The sequence below is a fragment of the Eleutherodactylus coqui genome, chromosome 13 (assembly GCF_035609145.1).
Source record: "Eleutherodactylus coqui strain aEleCoq1 chromosome 13, aEleCoq1.hap1, whole genome shotgun sequence".
Taxonomy (NCBI): domain Eukaryota; kingdom Metazoa; phylum Chordata; class Amphibia; order Anura; family Eleutherodactylidae; genus Eleutherodactylus; species Eleutherodactylus coqui.
The window spans coordinates 37,136,622-37,151,782 of NC_089849.1; the positions used below are offsets into that span (position 1 = coordinate 37,136,622).

Here is a 15,161-nt window from a genome sequence, read left to right on the forward strand (position 1 = left end):
ACCCTTTCCAATCCACTGTCTGACGTCTAAAGACATTATGATTTAAGGCTGTATCGCTCCAATGTTGGAAGACGTCCGTCGGGGTTCTCTTACTGTATATTGCCAGCCTCTCTGCTGTCGGAGCCTATCCAACGTGTCACCTCATGCAGTACTGGCTTTAGCCAGCAGATAGCGCTATTGTATAACGGCAGAAAAAAGAGTAAGCCCCCTAGGAAAATCAGGATACAAATTGGACTGGAAAGGGTTAATGCTTGTTTCTCTGCCACATCACCACGGTAAATGAACACTGCTTGTGTTCCCCATAGATTTCAGCTGATGGGAGTTTTAGAACGCCTTGTTATCTGCCTATAATTATCATGAATGCATGTTCCAGCACTTTCTGTACATGCTTTTCAACTGATTGCATAACCTGTATATCTAAGGCAGACAGTATTGCACAGTATGATATATGGCCCTCTGCCCATAATGTACAGCTTTGCTGTTCTATACTCGAAGTAGAAAAAAACATTTGACAAGAAAATATCTGAAACCTCTTCATTTTATGACAGGAAGCCTATATTGCCGATTTGGATGCTAAAAGTGGAGCTAGTCTAAAGCTCACTATTTTAAACCCACGTGGCAGGATCTGGACTATGGTTGCCGGTGGAGGAGCCTCAGTTGTGTACAGGTAAGTGAGTAACTATGTAAAGAATTATAATAACCTGAATGCATCAACTAATGCACAAGGGTTCTTTTCCTTCTCTTAGATTTCTTACAATCTCATATTCTTGGGGATAATGCCCATTGTCCTGAACACCAGGGCGCACGGCATGTGGCATTTATGCAACCGCACGGGATTGATCTAATTCCGCTCCCTCAATCCTAACAAAAAGGATCATAAGACGCACCCCAAAAATACTCGCTGCCACCAATGACCATTTTCCCTCATGGTTCTGGGGATACAGTTCGCTTCAGGCTATACCTCACAGATGAACCATAATTTGTTATTTTCCCCATTGTGCTAAAACAGTCCTCACCCCTTGGGATGGTCCAGAGGCGCTGAATCTGGGACTTGTGTATCTGCTTGAATGCCGGGGACAATGACGAGGACTGCTGTCATTAGATCTCCTGTGATGGCTAGTTACTTTATTAGTGAGGGACAGAAAAATCACATTCTAATGGTATTTCCTGGATAATACAGAAGAGGGAATAGGATTCAAGCCTTCAGGCAGGTTTGTAAGTATAGTATGAATTGGGTTTCTTGTTTGCCAGGTTATGCAAAATGTAATAACCTCGTACTTCCCTAAAGACCGGATGGGTGAATACAAGAATAGAGTTCCTCCCTAACACCTATGTTCTGTTTTATGTCAATAATTCACTGTCGAAATCTAAGATCTGGAAATAAGAATCTAAATGACCAATCTTTAAAATTGGTCAGGTGTTAAAATATTAAAACCGTTAAATATGCAGCCGCCTTCAAGAATGGTTACAGAAGCCTAGTCCTTAAAATCAACTTTAGTTTTGGTAGTCATGTTTTATTGCCCCTCCCCACCCCCCTTAAGAATTATTCTCTTTTCATTCATGAGGCTATTGTGAATAAAAAGGTCACACATAACTGATGTTCGTGGAAGGGTGTCATTACTTTCCTTGACAAAAGTAGAAATGGATTAGGGAAGCTCTACTTTTCCCCCAACTTTATCAGTTGTTTCTTAAGGCCTCTTGTCCACGGACGCTCTTGCATTGCGTTACTCGCGGCGATAATCCGGTCACGAGTAACGCAGTGCACACTTTCCATAGCGTTACTATGGAAAGCACAGCCCCCCTGTCCACGAGTGGAGAATCATAGTGATTCTCCGCTCACGGGACTCAAATCGTGGCAAGCCGCGATTCTCCGCAGTCAGCCTATCTGTCAGATGGGCTCACCGCAGAGAACTGTCAGTTCTCTCACCTGCTCGCCCGTGGACAGGGGGGCTAAGAGACATTCAGAATCTTGTCTCCTGCAACTGTCCAAAAAGCCTCTACTTCTCAGTACTGGAGTCCTCATCCTGTGTGTCCTTATCAGTAAGGCTAGTGATGATGGCCATGAATGTTCTCACTCCCATCCATCTCTACAGGTTAATATCCTGAAATGAGCCTAGATGCCTTTTTTGTGTGTCTAAAGAATGAACAGTTAGCTTGGCCATCTTCATAAATCCCATAGACATTGAATGCAGCAGAACAGTGAATGAGTTGTGGGGACTCGAGACCCTTGTTCCAATAATTATGCAGGGCGGAGGGCCCAGTGGTTGCACTACCACTAATCTTGCAAATAGGTGGTGATGTCATGGGGTAACACCTTTTTAGGTGGCCTGATTTGTTGTGATGCTATCTTGCTATTAAGTCTTGTAGTTGATGGTCACAATATGTGGGTTGGGGGGGGGGGGCGACGACTGTTTCTGTATACCGAGCGTGCCAAGTTGAAGTAAGGAGTCTTTCAGATAGCAAAGTTGCACTTGAGATTCTCTAATGAAAGTCCCATCAGACAGCACAGATACCCCGTCGGTGTGCTGTCCCTTATGCGGGTTACTGGACGTTGCTTGTTCTACACTTGTCTGTGAAACTGATCCGAATAAGACACGCTGCAAAACTTTTTTACACAGGCCATCCGTCTGTGGGGAAAAAAAATTGCTTGTCTGAACAGCCACATTGATTTTAAGGGCTCAGACCTCTATCCAAGTTTACTCCGTTATAAACCCAGACAGATCTGATATAAAGCACGCCCGTGTGACTTAGACCTTATACACCCTGCAGTGATCCTTTGGAAAAGTATGCAAATAAGCTGGCCTTTATGGAAGAAGGGAAAACTGTCTCTAGTGCCCCCTATTGGGAGCTAGTTACCCTCCAAGTCATTGTCCGATCCTCTGACGGGCAACATGAATAAGATGCAGGCCAAACCAGAATATTCCCCATGAGGAAAAGACTCCAATTTGCAGATTGCTGCAGGCAAATCCACTTTCTTGAAGACTGCTTAATTAGTCATTCTTTTTATCATCTTTTTCTACTAGTGACACCATCTGTGACCTGGGTGGAGTGGATGAGCTCGCTAATTATGGGGAGTATTCTGGAGCCCCAAGTGAGCAACAGACCTATGACTACGCCAAGACCATCTTGTCTCTTATGACAAGAGAAAAACATGCTGATGGTAAGAGCTTCTATTGCATCTATTGGAAGATCTGTGTAGCTATCGGGCCTCCTACTGTGTAGCTATCGGGCCTCCTACTGTGTAGCTATCGGGCCTCCTACTGTGTAGCTATCGGGCCTCCTACTGTGTAGCTATCGGGCCTCCTACTGTGTAGCTATCGGGCCTCCTACTGTGTAGCTATCGGGCCTCTACTAGGAAAACTCTTCTGCATATTCTAGGGATCTTGACTACAAATCATTGGTGCTTGTCCTAAAAATAAACCCCCTTCAGCATCTCTACTCTTCTCACGGTTTTTACTATTTGCACATGGAAAATTCTGCTATTTACTAAAACATCTGAGCTGTTTTATTTTTTTTTTTTTAATGAAGCATCCATTCTAACCGTTGGTGTGTAATGCCTCTGTTTAGGTAAAATTCTGATCATTGGAGGCAGTATTGCGAATTTCACTAATGTCGCTGCAACTTTCAAGGTGAGTCGTCAGACCTCTTACACTTAGACCACAGAATGTGTTAAATTTAGCCTGATTAGACTTCACGTTTTTTTTATTTCTTTGGTCTCAGGGTATTGTTCGAGCCATTAAAGACTTTCAGGGACCATTGAAGGAACATGAGGTTACAATATTTGTGAGACGAGGTGGACCAAATTATCAGGAGGGACTTCGTGTGATGGGTGAAGTTGGTAAGTAGTGGAATAAGGGATAAGTAAAAAGTCTTCCCACACAGCACTATTTCTGGGATGTTGGCTTGGAGACCAAGTGACTATTTTTTGTCATATTTTTTTTTTTCCCCGGTATTTCTTAGGTAAAACAACTGGAATCCCAATTCATGTATTTGGTACTGAAACTCACATGACAGCCATTGTGGGTATGGCCTTGGGCCACAGACCAATTCCAAATCAGCCTCCCACTGCAGCCCACACTGCCAATTTCCTGTTGAATGCCAGTGGCAGCTCCTCAGTAAGTCAGACATAAACTATCCAGCTATACACTTACAGCAGACAAAAGAATGAAATCGTAAATGGGGTAAAAAACAAATCTCAAGTTCTTGGACCAGGAATAATAAAAGAATACAATCTGTATCCAACTTGCTTAGAAAGTTAGTTTGTATGGCATTTTTCATCATAAGGCTGTACCCTCAATCATTCGTTTTGGCACACACCAAACCTGACTAAAGTGGAGTTTTCACTCCATAGGAGGCACTTAGTACTAGAACGTTACATTCTAACAGATCTCCCGTAACACCTTTTACATTAACTAGCTGAAGGAACACAGAATTTGGACTATCTAGGTTTTCATTAAAGCCTCAGTATATGGCTTTACGGTAACCAATATTTTCAGTAACATGATCTATCTTTCTGCAGACCCCTGCACCCAGCAGAACGGCATCCTTCTCAGAATCGCGACAGGATGACATCGCTCCAGCAAAAAAGTCCAAGCCAACTTTACCCAATGGTAATTTTTTTTCCAATTATCTTATCTGTGTACCATCACATATATGTGACGTATTATAAGACTTTGGGTGAATTGCTAAAATCTTAAGATCAGATGTCCCATCTGTCCAACTGCCTATGCACAACCATGGTTTACGTTTCTTTGTCTGTCATGCTATAGTAAAATTTCTCAAAAGCCAATACTATTTTCCTCACCAGGTCTCACTTAATAGTAATTTCTTGGGCTATTGGAGAGCTCCTGGCAAAGAATCCCATTTCAAAAGTGTAAGCCTTTAGCTTTTGCATTTTAAAGGGGTTGTCTAGGGAGCCTAAAAACGTATACATCCCTGTGGTGTTGGAACCTCTGCTTTTGGCCTGACCATGTGGTATTGCCCATCAAGGGTACTGGCTGTTCGGCTCATCTTAATAACTTAGCCAGCCCCCTTCTCTGTTTCTGCTTTGGCCATAATGGACAAGGGGGTCGTCTTGGTTACTAAAATGAACCAAACGGCTAGCCCCCTTGATGGCCTGATAGGCACAGAGACAGACACCCCCCCCCCCCCCCCCCTCTATACCACGTGACCCAGCGTTGGAATCAGGTGGAAGTAGAAGTTCTGACACCACAGCTCTGTATGTGTATTTGGGCTCTAGAATCCCCTCCAAGGGTTTGTTCACATCAGTGTTGGGGGCTCTGTTTCGTCCTGGAAAATGCCGGACTACATGATGGAAACTGATTGGAGCTCATTGTAATTATGTGGCCAGTAGTTTCTGCCTTAAGACGGATAAGTTCAGCCGAGGATTCCGTTTTCTTGCTCCCATAATGGTGCAGGAAAATGGGAACCGCAATGCTGATGTGAACATAACCTAAGACAATTTATTAAAGGATTGACCGCTTTTAAAAGCTACCATATTGAGCGGAGACTCCCTTTTGTCTATCTTCTGCCTGTCCCTTGCACGTACATAGTGATGCCGCCTGACGTATTCAGTGAGTAGGGGAACCTAATGTTAGTCAAAAACCACCTATATGCTGTGATACATTCTTATAGGGGTTGTGTACAGGATAAGCAGGGATCATGTTATCCACATGGGATATTCCTAATTGAAAAACAAGAGTAAGACACTTCACACTCCCATTAAAACACCATACAATACTTGTACGATAGTGATTGTTTTATTGAAGCGTAAGTGCAGTAGCTTGGGTGTGCCGGCATTTTATTATGTACTTTGCATGAAATAAGTATTATTTACATGAAGCATTTTAAATGTACTTCTTTTTTTTTTCTTTTCCCCATTCCATTTTCCATTTTCTCTGCTTGCTGTCTGTGAATGTGGATGGCTTGTTAAGAGATCTGATACACTTAAGCCAGCTACATGTGTGGAAACTGCACAAGATCTGTGCTAGGGTTTTGGCTTCTGGATGTTAATGATCCAATTTTCATTCGCAAGTACAGTCACGAGATAGTACACCCTTGTTGAAATCTGTGGTTTTACGTATCGGGACATCAAAATTAAAACCTCTGTTCTTTAAGCCTTCTAATATATAAAGGCAGCCTGAGATTAAAAACCTCATGCCGAATTACAGTCCTTATTTGATTACCAAAAGCTAGATCAAAATGTGCAGAAGCAGTGTGTGAAAAATTAAGTAAACCCCATTCATCCTTAATTTTGTACAACCAATTTTAGCAGCAATAACTTGAAGTAACAGTTTTTTTGTATGACTTTCTCTCAAATGGTTTTGGAGGTGTTTCGGCCTTCTCTTCTTTACAACATTTCTTCAGCTCATTGAGGTTTTTGGGCATTTATTTATGCATAGCTCTCTTAAGATCTCTCCACAGCATTTTAATTGGGTTGAGGTCTGCCCTTTGACTGGGCCATTGCAACACCTTGATTCTTTTCCTTTTCATTCTGATGTAGATTTGCTGGTGTCCTGGGGATCGTTGTCCTGTTGCATGACCCAGTTTCGGACAAGCTTTAGCTTTTTGATAAATGACCTCATATATTTGACTTTAGAATACTTTGCTATACAGAGGTCATTATCAACTCAATGACTGCGAGTTGTCCAAGTCCTGTGACTGCAAAACATGCTTAAATCACTTAATTCCTATGGAAGTAATAGGGGTGTACTTAAATTGTCACAGTGCTTCCGCATTTTAGCCCGTGTTCATTTGAGCTTGTATTTATTCAATTCTTTTAAACTATATCCTGATACGTAAATTCACAGACTTCGGTGACTGTGTATTTTTTGTTTCAGTTCATTGCCATTTTTCAAGATTTTATATAGTCATGAGAAAAACTAAGTATCTAAGGCCTCATGTCCACGGGGAAAATCAGGGCCGCCATGGATTCTCCATGTGGAATCCGTAGCGGGTCCCTCCTGCCCCGCGGACATGAGGCCTAAGAATAAACTCACCTGCTCCGGACGATGCGGATCTTCCTTTCTTTGCGCCGGATCTTCTTTCTTCGGTCCGGCAGATGTGCTCGGCACGCCGGCGGCGTGCCACGCGCATGCGCCAGGCACATCCGCCAGCCCGAAAAAAAAAAGATCCGGCCGCGAAGAAGGGAAGAACCGCATCGTCCGGAGCAGGTGAGTTTAATTCTGGTAGGGGTCTCCCGCGGATCCAGACGGCTTCCATAGGCTTCAATAGAAGCCTGCGGGAGCATGTCCATTTCTTTTCCCGTACGCGGATCCGCGCCTGACGGGGAAAAATGACATCCGCAGGTATTTAACTACTTGCGGGTGTCCAATGCATCCCTATGGGGCGCGGATCCGCGTGCGGGAGAAACGCTGCGGATTTAAAGCCCGTGGACATGTGGCCTAAGTATACTAAAAAAAAAAAAAGTTGCGCAACCTTGCTGTTGTATTAGACACCCAGTAGGGTCCTAAATGTAGCTGCCCACATTATGAACTGTTTTGGTAAATGTATAGAGTGAGCTTCATTCAACCTCACGCTCTCTTGACGCCGCCGTTATGGGCATGCACCCTAACGTTCTCATTTTAACAGATTCAGCGGCTGTACGAGGACCAACTAAAGGTAGGCTAGCAGCTGAGAGCTGGGTGTTGGCTGTACTCTGTCTCAGTCTGCAGTGTGGTCTTACAATTTACTATGTGTATTTTGCTGCCCTTCCCCCTCTCATCTATTCTTTTTTGCAAAACATGGCTCAAAATCAAGATGAACCATTTGTTCTGTGTAAATAAATGTGATGCATTTCATTCCTCCCTCCTTCAGCGCTGATTCTACAGTACAGTAGTTAGGGTTGTTCATGCATAAAGGGTTTATGTAAGGCTGGTGTATACATAACAAGACAACTTCTTTTGCTTGGCTGGAAATAAACAGTTTGCATTCACTTAACCCTTTGCAATCCAATTTTGGATTCAGGGTTTCCTAGGGGGCTTTCATTTTCTGCCATTATACAATGGCGCCATCTGCTGGCTAGAGCCAGTACTGCGGTATGGGACATGCTGTAGAGGCCCCTGACAACAGAGCAGCCAGTAATCTATAATAAGAATACCCTGCTGGACGTCTTCCGACATCGGAGCTCTACAGCCTTCAATCAGAATGTCTTCAGACGTCAGACAGTGGATTGGAAAGGGTTAAGTTTAAGCTACACTCAAGGTCAAACTATTGGCATAATTCTCTATGCAGTAATCGTCAGTGTAAACTTCAGTTTTGTTCTTTGTTGTCTGCAAATCTGACTTGAAGTGTAAAGCATGGATTTCTGCTGTGGATCTTCTAAAAAAAAAAATATATACATTTCAGGTGCATTTGTGCATCTTGAAGTGCTGCAGATCTACACAAGTTCCATTCAAAAAGGTTAAGCCACATCAGGTTTAACCCTTTGCTATCCAAAGGGGGCTTTCTAGGGGGCTTTCTCTTTCTGCCATTATACAATGGCGCCCTCTGCTGGCTAGAGCCAGTACTGCAGCATGGGACATGCTGGAGAGGCCCCTGACAACAGAGCGGCCAGTAATATACAGTAAGAATACAGTGTCAGATGTCTTCTGACATTGGAGCTGTACAGCCTTCAATCAGAATGTCTTCAGACGTCAGACAGTAGATTGGAAAGGGCTAACCTTGGGCTCTTCCATGCTGAATTCATGGAAAGAATTAACCTGTGCATCAATGAGGTTATGGAAACCCCTTTCACATCTAAAGGCTTTAATTGTCATTGGATTTGACATGGATTAACCACACAAATTAAATCCCACATTTGTGAATAGACACTTGTCTATAGAAAAGCCATTTTCAAGTCATCTGTTATGTATCACTAAATAGTCTGCCCTCTTAGGGAAAATGGGCTATCAAAAGGTAAAAGAGAAATCCAGGTGCCACAGTCCTCCTGCTTGGAGGATGGAGATTGGGTAGATATAAGGAGTTGAAATTTTGATCATCAATGAATGCTGACCAATTCTCATTTATGAAAAAATGGGATGGAATTAGATTAGGGGCTAGAAAACCTAATTATCTAAATGGTTAACGGATCATGTCATCAATGAGAAGCTCCGATGACCATTTAAACATTCCAAGCCTAGTGAGGTGACAATCGTTCAAGTGATTTTAGTACTTTTGGATGTTTCGCTTGACTTGTTGGTTTTGCTTTATTTTTCTCACAAGAAATACTTAATGAACCTACAGATGATTCAAAGTAGCAATTCAAAGGTCTATGACCTAAACCCTCATTCGTTCTGGGGCAATATGTCTCCACTGGAAGTATGAGTGGAGACATGGGTTGGCCAGCCTCAGTGACAGGACCGCCCCCAGCTGTGGGTTGATTTGGCTCACTGACGGGACCGCCCCCAGCTGTGGGTTGATTTGGCTCACTGACAGGACCGCCTCCAGCTGTGGGTTGGTTTGGCTCACTAACAGGGGACTGCCGCAGTTGTGGATTGGCTACAGCGCTTCAGTACAGCAGCAGATAGTGATCCTGGAGCGCCCAGCAAACGAGGGCCAACACCGGCAGGCAAACAGGTTGTGGAGGACGACATCCTGGAATGGCCAGCAAACAAGGGCGAATAGCGGTAGGCAGACAGATGCTCTGCAAGAATCATGCGGTCTAAACTGGCAGTCAAGTACGAATGAGCTGGTGAAGACTTTGTGATCTTATTCAGTCGGGCAAATGAGAATCGTGACATTCTCTGCCCATGTACAATGGCCATTAGGGTCAGTCCGCCAACTTGGTTTTGTAGTCTATTCCCAAAAGAATAATATGATTTGCAAATATGTTTCTTTTTCTATTGGTAGGTTGGAAATAATAGTTTTAATGATTTTTTTTAGAGCACACCAAAGATTAACACACGCGCTTCTGATGTGGACGATTGGCTAAAAGCGAGTTTCAACATTGAATTTAAGAAAATGCAAATCATATTATAGATTGCAGTATGCTCCAGAAGTTTGGAAATGCGCGGTCTCAAACAGGAACCGCCTCAGGGATTTTCCCAGCAAGAATGAAACTTACCCTGACTTAAAAACAAAGTTTGGACAGCTGTCATATGGGCAAAGAGAATTCATGGAGTCCAGATTTGAAGTTCTCTTTAGACACCAAGAGACAGTAGGAAAAGGAGGGGTTCTTTGCTTTTAGTTCAATAAACCCCTCCCACAACATCGATATTTTTGACTTTTTTCCAGAGTTCTGGAGCATACTGTAAGTGAATAGCTGAACATTACAAAAACAAACATTAGAAAGGTATTGTATAGCTAAGACCCTGTAGATGTGTAAAGGTGTCCTCCTATTTGTGCTAGGAATCCTTAGACACTTAGGGCTCACTGTGTGCCCCTTGTCCTATGCCACCTCTCTGCTTCAATTCATTGCTGCGTCCATTGTGCCATCATTTCACTTCTTTGGGTACTTGCTAATTCTTCTGTCTTTTTATTTTTTCAGCTAAGGCTACTACATTGTTTAGTCGGCATACCAAAGCTATCGTGTGGGGCATGCAGACCCGAGCTGTGCAAGGCATGCTAGATTTTGACTACATATGTTCACGATCTGAACCGTCCGTATCTGCAATGGTTTATCCTTTCACGTAAGTCCTTGACTCTTAGTATTTACTGTTACTAGCACAATTCCAAATATCTACCTTGAGAAAAACCATAATGAAGTAATTCAAATATAGATATCTTAGGGCAGTTTTAGACTCTATATAGAAAATAGTTTCTTTTTTTTTTTTCTTATTGGCATATTCCTAACTTTGATTATATATTACTACTAGAGATGAGCAGGCATACTCGCTAAGGGAAATGACTCGAGCGAGCATTGCCCTTAGCGAGTACCTGCCCGCTTGGAAGAAAAGATTTGGGTGCCAGCGGGGGGGGGGGGGGGGAACGGAGGGGAGATCTCTCTCTTCCCTTCACCTCCCCCCCCCCCTTGCTCACTCCCGCAACTCACCCAGGCCGGCACCCGAGTCTTTTCTTCAGAGTGGGTAGGTACTCGCTAAGGGCAATGCTCGCTCATCTCTAATTGCTACCCATCACGCTAGAGGTTGTAGCTGAAGGATGTATAGTTTGGGGTCATACATTTTAATATGTGTAATCTACTTTTTTTCTTACACTTTCTTACCAGTGGGGATCATAAGCAAAAGTTTTACTGGGGTCACAAAGAAATCCTCATCCCAGTTTTTAAGAACATGGCCGATGCTATGAGAAAGCATCCAGAAGTGGACGTTCTTATCAACTTTGCCTCTTTAAGGTCTGCTTATGACAGCAGCATGGAAACCATGAATTACCCTCAGGTTTAAGATCATTCCAATATTTTTTTTTTTTTTTTTTTAAAGATTTTGTTAAGCTATGTGCTTAGAATGGTTTTGTCTTGTTAACAGATCCGCACCATTGCAATAATTGCCGAAGGAATCCCAGAGGCTTTAACCAGGAGGCTTATCAAGATGGCGGATGAAAAAGGGGTCACAATTATTGGACCTGCAACTGTAAGAATTGCGTATAGTATGGGTATCTGTCTTGCAGTAGGGGGGGGGGGGGGTTATTTTATTGGCGATTTATTTAAAGTGTAACTACATTATTTATTTTAAGCTTCTGACCTGATAGAAGATTTGATTGGAGGGAGTCTGAGTTCTGAGACCTCCACCGATCACTGAAATGAACAGGCAAAAGCCTTCATATTTGCACTGTGCTCATTCGTCTGGCTCAGTCATAGCTTGGAGTGCTGTACGGGCTTCACGCGAAGTTTATGGAGCTTGCACACCACATATCTGGGTGTCCACAGCACTCAGATGACCTCTTCTTCTGCCCATTCATTTTAGAAATTGTGGGGTCTTGGCACCCAGACCCCCACGGATCAAAACTACGGCCATGTGACAACTCTGTAAAAAGTTTTTGTTTAAGTTTTAAACTTTTGGGAATTTTTGTTGTCCTGAATTAACTTGAGCTGGCCATACACATTAGATTAATATCGGCCGAACATACTGATTTCTGCAGGATCAACTGACCATCTGTATTGATCCTCTGGAATCTCTTTGATTATATCCAACTACCCATCTTTATCAATGATGATAAAGATACGGCAGATGGCTTTCAACATGCCCAATTGGTTTCTGTCTGGAAAATAACCTTCCACAGGAGTCTCACAGAGCCTGCATGCCTATGGGAGTAGAAAAGAACTGTTGGCTGAACGAACCTTTACTTGACGGCTAACTAAAGCGTATTGCCAGCATTACTATAGAGTTTTGTTTCTTGATGGTGGATTCTAAATGACTGCCGCTATCAACATGTGTAGAAATTTCCTTGCGGAACCATAATTGTGAACGATCGCTTTGTTTTTAATGATTGTGAATAATCACACATTAATGTGCATATCCTCTATAGGTAGGTGGCATCAAGCCCGGTTGTTTCAAGATTGGGAACACTGGAGGAATGCTTGATAACATCCTGGCCTCTAAGCTTTATCGTCCTGGAAGTGTTGCTTATGTCTCTCGCTCTGGGGGGATGTCTAATGAGCTTAACAACATCATCTCCAGGACCACAGATGGAGTTTATGAAGGTGTGGCCATTGGTGGCGACCGGTAAGTACCGTAAGACTACTTTAGATGCTAAGTACATGATATGGAATGGAATAAAGAGAGCATTTTAGAACAATGTTTATTCTTTCCAATGTTTTACATAAAAGTTAGAAATGTGTCCATAGATGTTGTAACTATTTTTCTAAACTTCCGCAATTTAATGATCAGTTCAAGTGCGCACATCTGGTATCCAGTCATGATAATTGTTTGCAGTGACTCTTTATGTCATTTTTGCTAGGTATCCTGGCTCCACCTTTATGGACCATGTTCTCCGCTATCAGGACACTGAAGGAGTTAAGATGATTGTGGTCCTTGGAGAGGTGGGAATCTGTCTATAAACTCATGTTTTTGCCATTACATTTTTTTTTCTTTGATTTGGCCAAAGTTTGAACTACACATGGTATAAGGAGTACAATTAAATGTGGGTAATTATCTCTTTATTTTAAACCTTTTTTCAGATTGGTGGCACAGAGGAATATAAGATATGCCATGGTGTTAAAGAAGGCCGACTCAGTAAGCCTATTGTGTGCTGGTGTATAGGAACCTGTGCAACAATGTTCTCATCTGAGGTATTGATAGAAAGTCGATACTGTTTCTGCAACTTCGTTACTATGCTTTATCTAATTGATATATAGTTATTATCCATTGGCATCAATTTAAATTTGTTCAGATTTGGCACATGTACAATGCATTTTACTAATGTCCAGTAAATTTGGCAACTGATAATGAAGAGATACTGATGGTGCAGATCTTGCCCCCAGCATAGAAAGCAGGAAGCTGAACTCATAAGCAATTATGAGACTATATACCGTGTATATGCGTTATAATTAGAGATGAGCGAGCACGCTCGTTTAAGGCTGCTACTCGATCGAGTAACTGTGTAGTCGCCCGAGCAGCATGTGGGGGGGGGGGGGGGAGTGGGGGGGAGAGTGAGTGAGATCCCTCAGCAGCCTTAAACTAGTGTGTTCGCTCATCTCTAGCTATAATATTGAAAAAAAGTTATTTATTTTTTTTCTATGACCATACTATAACTCAGAATAAGCCAGGTCCAGTTAATGTTGGAAGTAATTTTTACTTTTATATAGTGTGGTTTTGCACAGCATACAGATATAGAGCCATATTATAAGTCCCAGGTACAAAGCTGACTTTTACAGACCTCATTTTTGGAGAGTCCAGTCGCCGTAGCTTTGTCCTTATTTGTTGAAATGGCACTTCTGGAAAGCTTTCTGATTGTCATCTGTCTTGCAATTATGACTGGGAAACCGAAATGAATGTTGAACTATTACCAACCCATATATCTGACTCACAGGTGCAGTTTGGGCATGCTGGAGCATGTGCCAACCAGGCATCCGAAACCGCAGTGGCCAAAAACCAGGCCTTAAAAGAAGCGGGAGTGTTTGTGCCGCGTAGCTTTGATGAGCTGGGAGATGTCATTCAGTAAGTGGCCCAGGGCTTGAACTTTAGATGCAACTCTACTTTTGTCTTCTGGGTTTTATGTAATTTTTATCTGTGTAATGGAGCTTATTTGAAAATGCTTCTCCACATTTTAGATGCAGCGTGACAGAGGATATGGTCAAGTGTAGTTGTTTTATGTGGGAGGAGGTTTTTATGTCACACAGCACTGTTGTCAAAATGAGATGTGTTAAATTTCCATTAGTTCTGCTTAGACGTGTGTCTGGTGATTTATAGTACTATTAGTTGGCTTAATGTTTTTCATCATCGGACTGGACAATGAATCAACTTTTTTGTCCTTTTGTTGAGGTCTGTGTATGAAGACCTGGTTGCCAAGGGTGAAATAGTCCCAGCAGAGGAGGTCCCACCTCCTACAGTTCCAATGGACTACTCATGGGCAAGGGTAGGTACTCGATATTGGAGCATTATGTATTCATCTTTAAAAGTAAATAGTTGAAGTAATTGTAAAGTATTATCATGGTTATATTTAAAGGGCTTTTATCATGACCTATTGCAAAAATATGCCATCGCTTTCTGACTTATGGTATTTCGACTGCCATGACCCCCACAGATTCTGAAATTGAGGGGTTAGCACTGCATTCCCTTCAAAAAATTTCTCTGCACAGTAGCGCCCCCAACCTGCGACTGTGCAGGAAATGCAGCACAGCCCCGTTCACTTGAACAAAACTAGGCCACAGGTGTATACAGAGGCCTTTCTGTATAGGAAAAAAATGTGAAACGGCACTGTGGGCCCTTTAATTTTAGGATCAGTGGGGGTCCTTGGACTGAGACCCTGTTGATCAGAACGTGATGGAATAATTTAGTTATATGGCATCTTTTTTGATGGGTTTAACTCTTTAGCAGCTACAAAATTTTTTTGAGTTTTCACATTCTTGTATCTCATGGGCTTTCTCTTTAGGAGCTGGGATTGATTAGGAAACCTGCCTCCTTCATGACCAGCATTTGTGATGAGAGGGGGCAAGAACTCATTTATGCAGGGATGCCAATAACTGATGTTTTCAAAGAAGATATTGGGATTGGTGGAGTTTTGGGACTTCTTTGGTTCCAAAGACGGTAAGGGTTTTTGTGATATGTATGTTAATTTATATATAATTA

The 15,161-nt window shown here is 42.5% G+C and overlaps 1 protein-coding gene across 3 annotated transcripts in view; it reads left to right on the forward strand.

Annotated features, from left to right (window-relative positions):
- ACLY (ATP citrate lyase) overlaps nucleotides 1-15,161 on the forward strand; it is a 44,873-nt gene that overhangs the window by 25,274 nt on the left and 4,438 nt on the right. For 2 of the 3 annotated variants that reach the window (XM_066587217.1, XM_066587218.1), the window contains exons 8-23: nucleotides 549-667; nucleotides 3,024-3,160; nucleotides 3,568-3,629; nucleotides 3,721-3,838; nucleotides 3,961-4,115; nucleotides 4,520-4,610; nucleotides 7,591-7,620; nucleotides 10,466-10,607; nucleotides 11,144-11,312; nucleotides 11,400-11,504; nucleotides 12,400-12,596; nucleotides 12,832-12,913; nucleotides 13,052-13,162; nucleotides 13,903-14,030; nucleotides 14,355-14,448; nucleotides 14,965-15,119. In XM_066587217.1, the coding sequence (XP_066443314.1) occupies nucleotides 549-667; nucleotides 3,024-3,160; nucleotides 3,568-3,629; nucleotides 3,721-3,838; nucleotides 3,961-4,115; nucleotides 4,520-4,610; nucleotides 7,591-7,620; nucleotides 10,466-10,607; nucleotides 11,144-11,312; nucleotides 11,400-11,504; nucleotides 12,400-12,596; nucleotides 12,832-12,913; nucleotides 13,052-13,162; nucleotides 13,903-14,030; nucleotides 14,355-14,448; nucleotides 14,965-15,119 (1,895 nt within the window). The remainder of the gene's footprint in view (nucleotides 1-548; nucleotides 668-3,023; nucleotides 3,161-3,567; nucleotides 3,630-3,720; nucleotides 3,839-3,960; nucleotides 4,116-4,519; nucleotides 4,611-7,590; nucleotides 7,621-10,465; nucleotides 10,608-11,143; nucleotides 11,313-11,399; nucleotides 11,505-12,399; nucleotides 12,597-12,831; nucleotides 12,914-13,051; nucleotides 13,163-13,902; nucleotides 14,031-14,354; nucleotides 14,449-14,964; nucleotides 15,120-15,161) is intronic. The other variant, XM_066587219.1, reaches the window with a different exon arrangement.